Source organism: Anolis sagrei, chromosome 4 (assembly GCF_037176765.1).
Source record: "Anolis sagrei isolate rAnoSag1 chromosome 4, rAnoSag1.mat, whole genome shotgun sequence".
NCBI classification, from domain to species: Eukaryota; Metazoa; Chordata; class Lepidosauria; order Squamata; family Dactyloidae; genus Anolis; species Anolis sagrei.
The window spans coordinates 30,369,369-30,381,761 of NC_090024.1; the positions used below are offsets into that span (position 1 = coordinate 30,369,369).

The window sequence follows — 12,393 nt, forward strand, 5'->3', positions numbered from 1 at the left end:
AAACCCAACCTTTTGCAAGTTCTGGGACTGACACAGTAATATCTGGAGACATGTAAGGCCATTTGTAACCCCAGTTCTTAACTCTTCCACACTATCATTGATGAGAGGAATTGTGCTTTCTCCTTCCACTGTAGCTCCCTATGAGGGAGATGGTGAAGTGAGAGATAACCTGGAGCAACTGGCTGTGGCAGGCCCGTAGCCAGGATTTCGATTTGGGGGGGGGGGGGGCTGAATTTTTTTTGGGGAGGTTTCGGGGGGGGGGCTGAGTTTCGGGGGGGGGGGCTGAGTCTGAGTGAAAGAGGGTCTAGCCTAGCAAACCTTTTGTATCATTACCCCAATACCCCAATGCATATGGGATATATTGAGTATGGTTATCAGATTATGATATGAATAAACATAACAGTTTAAATAATGCACCAGTAAGGCCTTTTCATGAACCACCAGGAGAATTGGGGGGGGGGGGGGCTGAAGCCCCTCAAGCCCCCCCCCCCCCCGCCCCTGGCTACATGCCTGGGCTGTGGTACATTTGTATCAGAGAAAATCTAAAGGGACAAAACCTTCTTTATTGATCTACAATTTCATAAACATCTCTTAGCTATGTTTTTCCTTTTTGATCCTATTTGGATTTTTCTTATGGGAGCATAGGGCATTGCCTTAAAAACCAATTCATAGCTTTGGTCCATCTCAGCCAGTACTGTTAACATTGACTTCATGAAGGTTTCCGGTACAAGCATTTTCATAATGTTATCCTTGTGGACGTTCATGCTTGTACAGTAGAGCCTCGCTTATCCAACCTTTGCTCATCCAACGTTCTGTATTACCCAAGGCAGTCTGTCTTTTGCCTGGATCCATTAAATTTCTAAATTCATAAATACAGCAATTACTACATAACGTTACTGTGTATTGCACTGCTTTTTCTATCAATTTGTTGTAAAACATGATGTTTTGGTGCTTAATTTGTAAAATCATAACGTAATTTGATGTTTAATAGGCTTTTCCTTAATCACTCCTTATTATCCAACATTTTTGCTTATTCAGCGTTCTGCCGGTGGATAAACGAGACTCTGCTGCACTTGTCCTAACCAAGCTCAAGCTTGTTTCACTCCCAAAATCAGATGTAATTTGGTGCGGTAACTATTAAAGAAGATTGGACAGAGGCTAAGTATAAGTAGGATCAGAGAAAAACATTTGGTTTTGTATTTTGCACCATCAGACAATCTTTAGCAGATTCTGAGTTATAGTTTCATAATAGTTTAGCATTATATTAATAGAGTCCCTGCCCGGAGGGATTTTGGGAACGTTGACATCTATAATTTTACTCTGTATAGAAGTTTTGCCCCTTATGTAACAAAGAGCTTGGAATAGTTACTTTCTCAGAAAACAATCCCCATTATAACCCTTAGCAAGCATGGCCAAAGGGAGTTGTTAATTCAAAAGAATAACTTTTCCAAACTCTGGCACTTAGTGGCAAACGGGGTTTTTGACTTCTTTATGTTGTATACTTTAAGATCATGGTTGTTGTTTACATTTAAAACCTAACAATTTTAAGCTACCCATACAACTTTGAATATGGGGAAGTATAGAATTAGAATAAACGAATGCTCATAAATCTGGGAAAGAGGAACTATTTAGGCATCTGCTTCATCACATTCGTGGGAAAAGTGGGCATAGCCACCTCATCCATCACCCATCTCTACCCACTTCCACGGGTTGGAGAAGAGGAATATCTGAAACATTTCAGCTGGTCTTTATGTGGAGGCTTTCTGCATGATATAGAACATTGATTATGTACAGCTTGTTTGTTGTTTGTTTGTTTGTTTACATGCATCCTGCTTTTTCTCCAGCGTGCTGGGGATAGTGTACATAGCTCTCTCCTTCTCTCTGTATCCTCACAACAACCCTGAAAGTTCAGTCAGGCTGAGAAAGGGCTCTTGCAGATGGGCCAGTAGTTCTCGTAAATGTCAAGTTATTCTGCTTCTGCATTTCATGCCTCATAACTGTTGCTCTCACTCCCACATCCAGTCATGCCCTAAATATACTGGGGTTTTGTCTGCTCTTTTGTTTGCTGCTTGATGTGCGGTTAACTGTAGCGTGAGGGGTTTTCGTTCCCCTCTGTCAACCCCTCCATCAACTCAGCACCTCTCCCTGCATCACAGTGTTTTTCCGCACTATAGAAAAAAGGAGAGAGGAGACAAATAGTTCAGTTTGTGGACCAGAATTGTAATGAGGGAAGGAAGGTCAGAAAGAAACTTCCACAGCAAATGTCACCCCCCCCCCCACGCCCCATTCAACTTGTCATCAACGAGACCAAGCAGACACACAGGTGAAACTGAAGATGATTTATGCAGATATTGGAATTTATCCTGTGTCTTTTGGATACTTTTAAATTAAAAAACAAACAAACAAAACACCACCAAAATCTACTCACATTCTTGGATTTAAAAAGTCAAGACTGGTTCTGGAAATTCAAAAAGTTGGGACAAGTAGCATGTTATTTGAATCATTAAATAACAATTTTGTAAAAAGGTGAAAAGGAGGGGGGGTTAAAAAAGGAATGTGGCAACACTTTTAAGGTTTACTATTTTCTATTTCAGTCTTGTAAGGTGCTACCACGTGTATCCCCTCCTTTCTCTCTCTCTCTGCTCAAGCCCTGCAAAGGACTGCTGCTGATGTTTCTTCTTACAGCAGTGATTCCCAACCTTTTTTTGACCAGGGACCACTCTCTAACATTAGTACCAAAAATGTTACGAGTAAGTTTTTGGTCAGTTTTAGATTCGGTTTGATAATTTGGGGTGCTGATTCAGAAAATTGCATTGGATAGACCACATCAGCTCTAATTTCGGATACAGAACATATGCCATCCAGTAATCGTCATCTGCTTGCCCACAGAAAACCACATTGAATAAGCCTTGGAACTATACGAGGGTTTCGTGAGATCAGTTACCCTCATTGCAATGGTATAGTAATGGTGAAGCCATGTGACATATTTTAGTTCTTGCAGACCACTGGTGGTCCACAGACCACAGTTTGGGAACCACTATATTAGGGAAGTGAGGTAGTTCAGGCCCTGAAGATATGGCTACTTTTGACTCCTAAGGCTTTCCTTGGGAGATCAGAGGAAAGGAAGGAGCACTACACCCCTGAACGCACTCTCAGTTCTCCCCATTACCAAGTTGACGGAAGGAAAAGGGAAGTATGCTCCATCCCTGAACACATCGCCATTTCTCTCCATTACTGAGTTGAGGGAAGGAAAAGAGAGGTGTGCTCCATCCATGAGCACACCATGAGCATTACCAAGTTGAGGGAAGGAAAAGGGAGGTGTGTTCCATCCATGAGCACACTCATTTCTCCACCTTTACTGAGCTGCAAAGGGCCCCCTGGTGGCACAGCAAGTTAAACCGCTGATCGGCTGAACTTACTGACCAGAAGGTTGGTGGTTCAAATCCAGGGGAGTGGGGAGAGCTCCCACTGTTAGCTCCAGCTTCTGCCAACCTAGCAGTTCGAAAACATGCAAATGAGAGTAGATCAGTAGGTACCGCTTCTGCTGGAAGGTAATGGTTCTCCATGCAGTCATGTTGGCCACATGACCTTGGATGTATCTATGGACAATGCCAGCTCTTCAGCTTAGAAATGGAGATGAGCACCACTCTCCATAGTTGGCCATGACTAGACTTAATGTCAGGGGAAACCTTTACCTTTACGTTACTAAGCTGCAACAGCAACAAGCCCTTCTGTTTCAGTTCTCAAATCAGTTGCTAATAAGACCCTTAAATTCACCCTCAGTATAGGCAGATGCTCAAGAAGAAATGATCATACATGGTGGGTTATATTTATTAATTATCTCTCTGTGTGTACATGTGCATGTACATGTAATTTTATTTGTTTCTTCTGGTGTTTGTAAAGATCCTGTTGTTTTCAGTATGGTTATTTTTTCATTCAAAACAAATTCTTCTGGTTTGCCAAGTATTGTGGGGAAATGTCTGTTGCTAGGAATGTAGGAGCGTTACTAGCGTAAGAAAGACAACATAAAAATAGGAATGTTTAAATTAGAGGCTTCTATTACATTTTGGGATTTTGCTTTGGGAACTACTTAAATTACATTTTCTGTAAGCCAACTGAATTCTTCTTTGAAAATCTTGGCCTGGAAAATAACGCATGCCTGTTGAATTTAGTGGAAAATGCATTCTAGATCTGAAATCCATTTAATGGGCTGAAACATCTTATCTAGCCAGTACATATCGCCAGCTTTTGCTGTTTGTTAACTAGAGTTTTGTTCAGTGGACCCTGAAAAGGAAGAGAGCAGCTGGGAAAGGTAAATAATCTTGTCTGTTTATGAACAGCAAAGAGACAAAATGAGGAGAACTGAAGAGTTTGAAGAGATCTGCCAGTTGTGAATTATTTACACACATCCTTTGTATCAGTTCGTGGTGTTAATTGTCAACCTTTGAAACCAAGACCTCAGAGGGCACATTTGTATGATGTAGTGGTTGAGTGCAAAGCGTTGACTGCTTTGTTGGAGCACCTTCCAACAATAGTAATCAAGTCCCGGCAACATCAGAATTTTATTTTGACTGACAAAAGAAGGTCCTGCAAGAATATTTATCTATCAGTTTATCTATTACGGTATCTGTGGTATCTACAGTATGTGTCATCTGCTACTGTTAGTATCTGAAATAACGTTTATTAAATAAGATGTAGATTCTGTAGCAGATTGACAGAACAAGACCACTTGGTGCTTAATAAAGTTAGTGTTATTCATCCTCAGGCAACATCAAGCATCTATCTGATTCAGAAAGAAAAGATTATTAGATGGAAATATATGGAGACCGACAGGATAAATTCAAACTATATATGAATGTTGCTAAGTCTCATTGGGTATTAGTAAGGGCCTAAACGCAAATAAATATTAAGAAGTGAACACTGGAAAGGAAGCATTTATTATCAGACAGTCTATCATCACCCCTAGCAAGATGGATGCAGATTATGAAAGTGGAAGTTTTACATGACTGAGGACTTTCTAATTTTGCAGGGAGGTTTTGCTTAAGGAGAATTGAAGTTATCCTCCAACTCTTGGCATATTAATGAAATAGGATCACAGCGGCACTATTGCAAAAGGCAACACTGTTTTGAATGTTCCATATTACCTGACAATCCTGCACTGGTTCCTAGATTCTTAGACCAAATCTGAATTAATTATGGTCCAAAGCTCCTGTCAGTAACTCTTGGTAGACTCTGAAACTAATACAGTTACATGTAGTGGTATCTCATCTTTTTCCTAGTCCAGAACCCAAGAAAGCCTGCAAAAGTTAAAATATATTGAGATAAAGGTTCACATTTTGAAAAGGTTAAACATTTAATTAAACCATCAGTAAAATTGAAAGCAATTAAGTGGACAACCATTAAAAAGGAGAGAAAAAACAAATACAAACAATATAGCACAGTATGAAACAACAACAATATACTTTATCTAAATTTCACCCTATCTCCCCGAGGGGACTTAGGGGCAGATTACAGTACACATATATGCCATTATACAATGCATAAAGACAGACACTACATAAACAGAGGTAAAGGCCTCCCATCTTTTTCCATCTCTAGCATAAGGAGGCTGTGCTCGGCTCTGGCCACAGCATGTTTGTGTGTGTGCTGTCGCTCTTCCATGGCAAGGAGCTTTGTTGTCTTTAGATGCTACCCCGATCGAATTGCCAGCATGTCCGCATGGGCGCCTTTTATTACTTCCCTGCCAAACCCGTACCTATTTATCTACTCACATTACTGTTTTTGAACTGGTAGGTGAGCAGAAGCTGGGCTGATGGTTAGGAGCTCACCCCAACCCAGGCTTGAACTGTCAATCTTTCAATCAGCCAGGTTTTTTTTTTTTTTTGCAGCTGGCAGTTTAACCTGCTGTGCTAAAACCTGGCTTTTAGCCTTGAGAAATCAGCCCTCAAAGTCCCACTGAAATAGAAAGTTAGCATGATGGTCCCAATTTAACCTCTCTAGGAAGTCACCAAGAAGACATTTAGCATGACACCCAGGATGGGGATCCAAGGGGGCTCAAGCATAACCCCAGACTAGACTATAGGACTGCCTCCCCACCCCACCCCCCCCGCCAGCAAAGGATAAAGCAAGTTAGATCACAAATAATCATTTGCAGTTCAGTCTCCTTTGCAGTTATCAATCTAAATGATGTCATTGTACACGCATTACATGCAACAAACATATATGTACACACAAATACTAGAATTATAGAGCTGGAAGAGACCATAAAGGCCATTCAGTCCAACCTCCTGCCATGCAGGAACACACAATCAAAGTACTCCTGACAGATAGTCATTCAGCTGCTGTGTAAAACCTCCAGAGAAAAAGACTCCACCACTCTGCAAGGCAGTATATCCCTCAATCAAACAGCTCTCACTGTTAGGAAGTCATTTCCTAATGTTTTGGTGAAATCTCTATTAAGACATATATTGTCACTGAGTCCTTCCATTAATAACAAAGTCTGGTGCCATTTTTATCCTATGTATATTTATTGGGAGTAAGCTACACTGAAGACATGGAGAGTACTTCTAAAACATCATTTAAAGTATCATCTCTAAAAATGATTGAATGATAATGAATGAGAGAAGTAATCTATACTGCAGTTGTGGTTTTTTTCAGGCTATATGGCCATGTTCTAGAGGCATTCTCTCCTGACGTTTCGCCTTTATCTATGGCAAGCATCCTCAGAGGTAGTGAGGTCTCTGAGGATGCTTGCCATAGATAAAGGCGAAACGTCAGGAGAGAATGCCTCTAGAACATGGCCAAATAGCCCGAAAAAACCTACAACAAACAGTGATTCTGGCCATGAAAGCCTTCGACAATATAATCTATACTGTCCTTGACGGTGTGGTTCACCTGATTCTTGACACCTCAAGTTTGGTTAGATATACACATTTTTACATTATCAGAGCTCTACTGTATCTTCTAGCACAGTGTTTCTCAAACTGCCCCAAACCCTTTCTCTCCATGAAGTGAGATCGTTGGTTCGCAGGCTATACAATTTAGTCTCTCTTACCAACACTGTATTACTAGCAGGCAGACACAATTACATGTATCAGCTTGCTTTTATGCTTCTGTAGCTGTGAAGGTCATATGTCCAATGTATTACTTCTTAAGCTTTTGTAAAGTGTTATCTGATGTCTTGTTATCAGGATGCTGAAACGCATTTGGTTTCCTTGTTTTGTTTTCTTACCAAGAGGTTTTTGGAAAGTTGAGTCCTTGGTGAATGCTGCCTGGACATCTATTCTGTGAAACAGCCAAGTCTCTTGGAGAGTTACTCCAGTTATGAATTTTCAAAAAGGGAGAACTAAGGAGACAGTGAGAAACTGAGCTCATAACAGAACAGTGTACTGTTCTGGTTATGGTGCTCTGACAGTTCGGGTGCTGAAGCCCAGGAAAGATGCTTTGAGTCCCAGTTTTATGGAAAAGGTGCAGTGCAAATGAACTTAGTATTTCCAATTTTTGTGTATGGTTATGAAAGCTGGAGAGTGAAGAAATCTGACAGGAAGAGAAACAACTATTTCAAATATGATGCTGGAGAATTGGACAGGTAACATGGTCTGCTAAAAAAAACAACTCCCAATAAATGAGTCTTAAACTTCCTAGAAGCCAAGATCACTAAAGTGAGGTTGGATATATCATGAAAAGATATGACTCACTGGAAAACACAATAATGCTTGGTAATTTAGAAGGCTGTAGGAAAAGAGGAAGATTGCATTACAAATGGAGGAGCCCAGTCAGGAAGCCATATTTTTAAAACTGCAAGATCTGAACAGGGCAGTTTATAACAGGGTGACTTGAAGGTCTCTCATTCATGGGCTCATGACAAGACAGAGTTGACTTGATTCTGGTTAGCAACAAAAATGAAGTTGTTATGAGTAAAAAGAGAGAGCCAGACGTTTAACCACACAATGGCTCTTACCCTACTTTAATTTGCTGTTAAAATCTTGTTGAACAAATTATAGGTAAAGATAAAAGTTTCTCCTTGACATTAAGTCTGTTTGCGTCTGACTCTGGCGTTGATGCCCATCTTCATTTCTAAGCCAAAGAGCTGGTGTTGTCCATAAATGTCTCCAAGGTCATGTGGATGGAGTTCTGTTGCCTTCCTGCCGGAGCGGTACCTATTAATCTATTCACATTAAAACGGCTAGGTTGGCAGAAGTTGGGGCTAACAGTGGGAGTTCACCCCGCTCCCCAGATTCAAACTGCCAAGCTTTTGGTCAGCAAGTTCAGCAGCTCAGTGGTTTAACCTGCTGCACCACCAAGGGCTCCAAGTATAGATTAATACAAGTATTAAAAAACTCTAAAATCAGAACAGTAAATAAAAAACAACACTCGGAAAACTGGAATTCCAGACAAAAAACATTCATGGTCAATTAACACCTCCCAACAGAGTATTCCCTCAGGCAGGAAACAGCCAGATTTTGAAACTGTAAGGCCATTAAATATTAATGAGGTGTCCAATTGCAACATTCACACTTGTCTCACACAAATAAGAGTTCTTTCTCCCACCCTGGACATTCCAGATATATATAAACCTCACTTGCCTAGTTTCCAGCAGCCCTCACAATCTCTGAGGATGCCTGCCATAGATGTGAGCGAAATGTCAGGATAGAATGCTTCTGGAACATGGCCATACAGCCCGGAAAACTCACAGCAACCTATTTAAAGCTCTATCAACCAATTTAGTGCAGGGGTAAAAATGTCGAAATAGGAGACTCTTGGGTTCAGACCCTCCCTCTCAGGTTACCTTTCTTCATAGTTATTTTGTTTCCATTTTGTTATTTTGGAAGAAAGATGAATGAATAAACACACAATTTGAGACTTCATTGATTAATCAATAACAATAACAACAGTTGAGAGAATAAAAGTATGCCAAAGAGTCAGTGAGGAAAACCCAATGTTCTTGCACTCATTTTCACTTGGCTGTACTTCCCCTATTTTTTGGCTTTCACTTATTCAAGGACTTGGATGATTTGTCTTTGTTTCCATAAGATCTGCAGAACTGTTGGTCCAAATGTCTGAGAAATAGATAACATATGAAGGGGCCAATTTTGAACTATGAAATTATGGGCCTATTTCCATTGCAGTCCCTCTTATGAAATCTAATTAAACTTCTCATTTGAACTGAGATTTTGGCGTCTAAAGTACTGTTTCAAGGCTCTAATATTTCCTAGAAACATAGTGCAATGGAAGTTCAGCAATTTTCTTTCAACCAAAATATCAGTAATAATTTAATTTAAAAATTGGAGTTATCCTTGAGTAGATTTTTAAATGTCTAATTTAAAGTGGGAAATTGCTTCTTTCTTTTACAAGTGCTGTGCTTTTACTGAATTTTCTTCTTAAAAGATATTCAGAGATTTTTGGCTAAGCCCTTTTATAACTACTAATTGGGTTAGTATCTGGCCTCTGAGGTATACAAAGAAATATGGAAAAATATATTTAAAGTTTAAATTGTACAATTCTATCTTAATTACATCCCCTAACTTGAATTTTTCCTTGCAAAAGAACTGAAGGTCACGGGCGGGGTAATCTCATGAGCATGGGAGCTTTGGAAAGAATATAAGCGACTGATGACATTTGAAATAACACTTATTAAATGTAAAGATGTAGATTCAGTAGTAGATTGACAGTACTAGAACAAGTGGTGCTTAATAAGAATTAGCACTAGCTTCAATTCCTTAGATGGGGCTGTCAAAGATTATGCAAAGTTGTTTTGCAGTAGAGATCGGAATAATTCATTTTTGGAGCTGTATTCCCCAGAATTCTCCAGTGAGCATAATTCATCTCACCTTTGCCTTATATCAACTCAGATCATTGGCCCATTAACTTTTGTATAATCTAGACTAGTGAGATGCATCCAGATGGTTTGATTTAATTTTTCTTGGCTATTGGCCATGCTGACTGGGACTATTGGTGGTTGTAGGTTTGTAAGGTTGATTCACATGGACTGTCAAAGTCTCCTCTGTGGTTTCAGATGGCAGTCTTTCCTGACTCTGCTGAACATTGAACCTGATAGTTTTGCATGTAAAGTAGTTGCTCTACCACCAAGATAAAGCCCTCCCCATGTTAAGCATAAACCCACTAGTTCAGTGGTTCTCAACCTTCTTAATGCCGCAACCTCTTAATACAGTTCCTCATGTTGTGGTGACCATAAGATTACTTTCGTTGCTACTTCATAACTGTAATTTTGCTAGTGTTATGAATCGTAATGCATATACAGGATGTATTTTCATTCACAGGACCAAATTTGGCACAAATACCCAATATACCCAAATTTGAATACTGGTGGGATTTGGGGGGAGGGGGAGTTGATTTTGTCATTTGGGAGTTGTAGTTGCTGGGATTTATAGTTCACCAACAATCAGAGAGCAATCTGAACTCCACCAATGATGGAATTGAACCATCTTGGCACACAGAACTCACATGACCAACATAAAATACTACAAAGGTTTGGTGGGCATTGACCTTGAGTTTTGGAGTTGTAGTTCACCTACATCCAAAGAGCACTGTGGATTCAAACAATGAAAGATCTGGACCAAACCTGACACAAATTCTCAATATGCCCAAATATGAACACTAGTGAAGTTTGGGGAAAGTAGACCTTGACATTTGGGAGTTGTTGCTGAGATTTATAGTTCACCTACAATCAAATAGCATTCTGAACCCCACCAACAATAGAACTGGGCCAAACAGAACTCCCATGACCAACAGAAAATACTGTGTTTCCTGGTGGTCTTTGGTGACCCCTCTGACACCCCCTTTGCAACCCCTCTCTTAGGGATCCCACCCCCCAGGTTGAGAAACGCTGCACTAGATGTAATCTTGGCAAGGATGCTAGTCATATCAACTATGATGAAGAAGCGGAGGACAAGCTGTATCAGTCAATGCAGTCTTTTAGACTTTTGAAAGCATGGGAAGTGAAAGTGTGGGTACGGGTTAGTCCCTCTTTGATGTTGCATGTTGGATGTCTTCATTTTGTTTTGCAACAGTGCTATGCAAATTTGCATTGTACAAATAACAAGTAACTCTGAAGAATATTGACCAGTATCTTAATTTTCATTGTATCATACAGAAACATGCAGCATACTGTGCTTTATATCCCATCTCAGTTAAAACATGACCTTCTTGCAGATATTTAAGGCTAAGGGAACACCTCCATTATGTTATTTGCCTTCTGCTAGGACTTCACTAGTTCCCTCATCCTGTCATGCCGTCCCCAACTCCAAAATCTACTATCTTCCTTGGCCAAAATGTGGCATTCAGCATGGTGCAATGATGTCAGCCAGCTACTCACTATTTGATTGCATAGGTTTTCACAGGTCTGTTGAGGTTCCTCATTTGCGATCTCCAGAACTACACAGCTACAAAATAAGTGTGATGGTAACAAAACATTCTTTCAAAGACTGCTCTGAGACTTGCAGTGTTCATCATTAGTCTTTAGTGTTGTAAACAAGAAATTAACTTCCTTTCTCTCTTCCTTTTTAGATAAGATCCTGACACCACCATGGGGAAACAAAACAGCAAGTTACGCCCCGAAGTCATGCAGGATTTGCTAGAAAGCACAGACTTTACAGAACATGAGATCCAGGAATGGTACAAGGGCTTCCTGAGAGACTGTCCAAGCGGACATTTGTCCATGGAGGAATTTAAGAAAATCTATGGGAATTTTTTTCCTTATGGGGACGCTTCTAAATTTGCCGAACACGTATTCCGCACGTTTGACGCCAATGGCGATGGAACAATAGACTTCAGAGAATTTATTATAGCCTTGAGCGTAACGTCTCGAGGGAAGTTGGAGCAAAAGCTGAAATGGGCATTCAGCATGTATGACCTGGATGGAAACGGATACATCAGCAAGGCAGAGATGTTGGAAATCGTTCAGGTATGTGCCACATGCTTGTTTTTCCCCTCTTAAAAAAATCCACTGGCATTAGTTTTACCCACAATGAAGGCACAATAAATCTTGTTGAATTCTTGGACTGCCATGTGTTCCCTTCAGTTTAATAATGTGTAGAATTTTAAATATACATCATTTTGAAAACCTACCACTTCTGGGATTCTGATCATTGTGACTAATGGAAAGATTTTTCTCTCTGCTTCCCTACTAAGGGAGCTCAATTGTATTCCTCGGCATTAAAATAAGAGCTCTCTGTTTCATTCATGGAGTAGTCTAACACCAAGGCTGGCATCTTGATAATGAAATGCACAGGCATAAGTTGCACAATGCATGGGGACCAGTTATTTTGGCCTTTTGTAATAGTTGTATTCAGCTGATGGCTTTGAAAATCAGAGTTGTGCAGGTGGTATCATTACAAAAATTGATGTGCAAAAAGTACATTGCACAATATGCAA

At 40.2% G+C, this 12,393-nt stretch overlaps 1 protein-coding gene across 1 annotated transcript in view; it reads left to right on the plus strand.

Moving 5' to 3' along the window:
- NCALD (neurocalcin delta) overlaps positions 1-12,393 on the plus strand; it is an 89,402-nt gene that overhangs the window by 56,315 nt on the left and 20,694 nt on the right. Inside the window, exon 2 of the mRNA XM_060775682.2 lies at positions 11,527-11,923. Coding sequence (XP_060631665.1) covers positions 11,546-11,923 — 378 coding nt within the window. The 5' untranslated portion in view covers positions 11,527-11,545. The remainder of the gene's footprint in view (positions 1-11,526; positions 11,924-12,393) is intronic.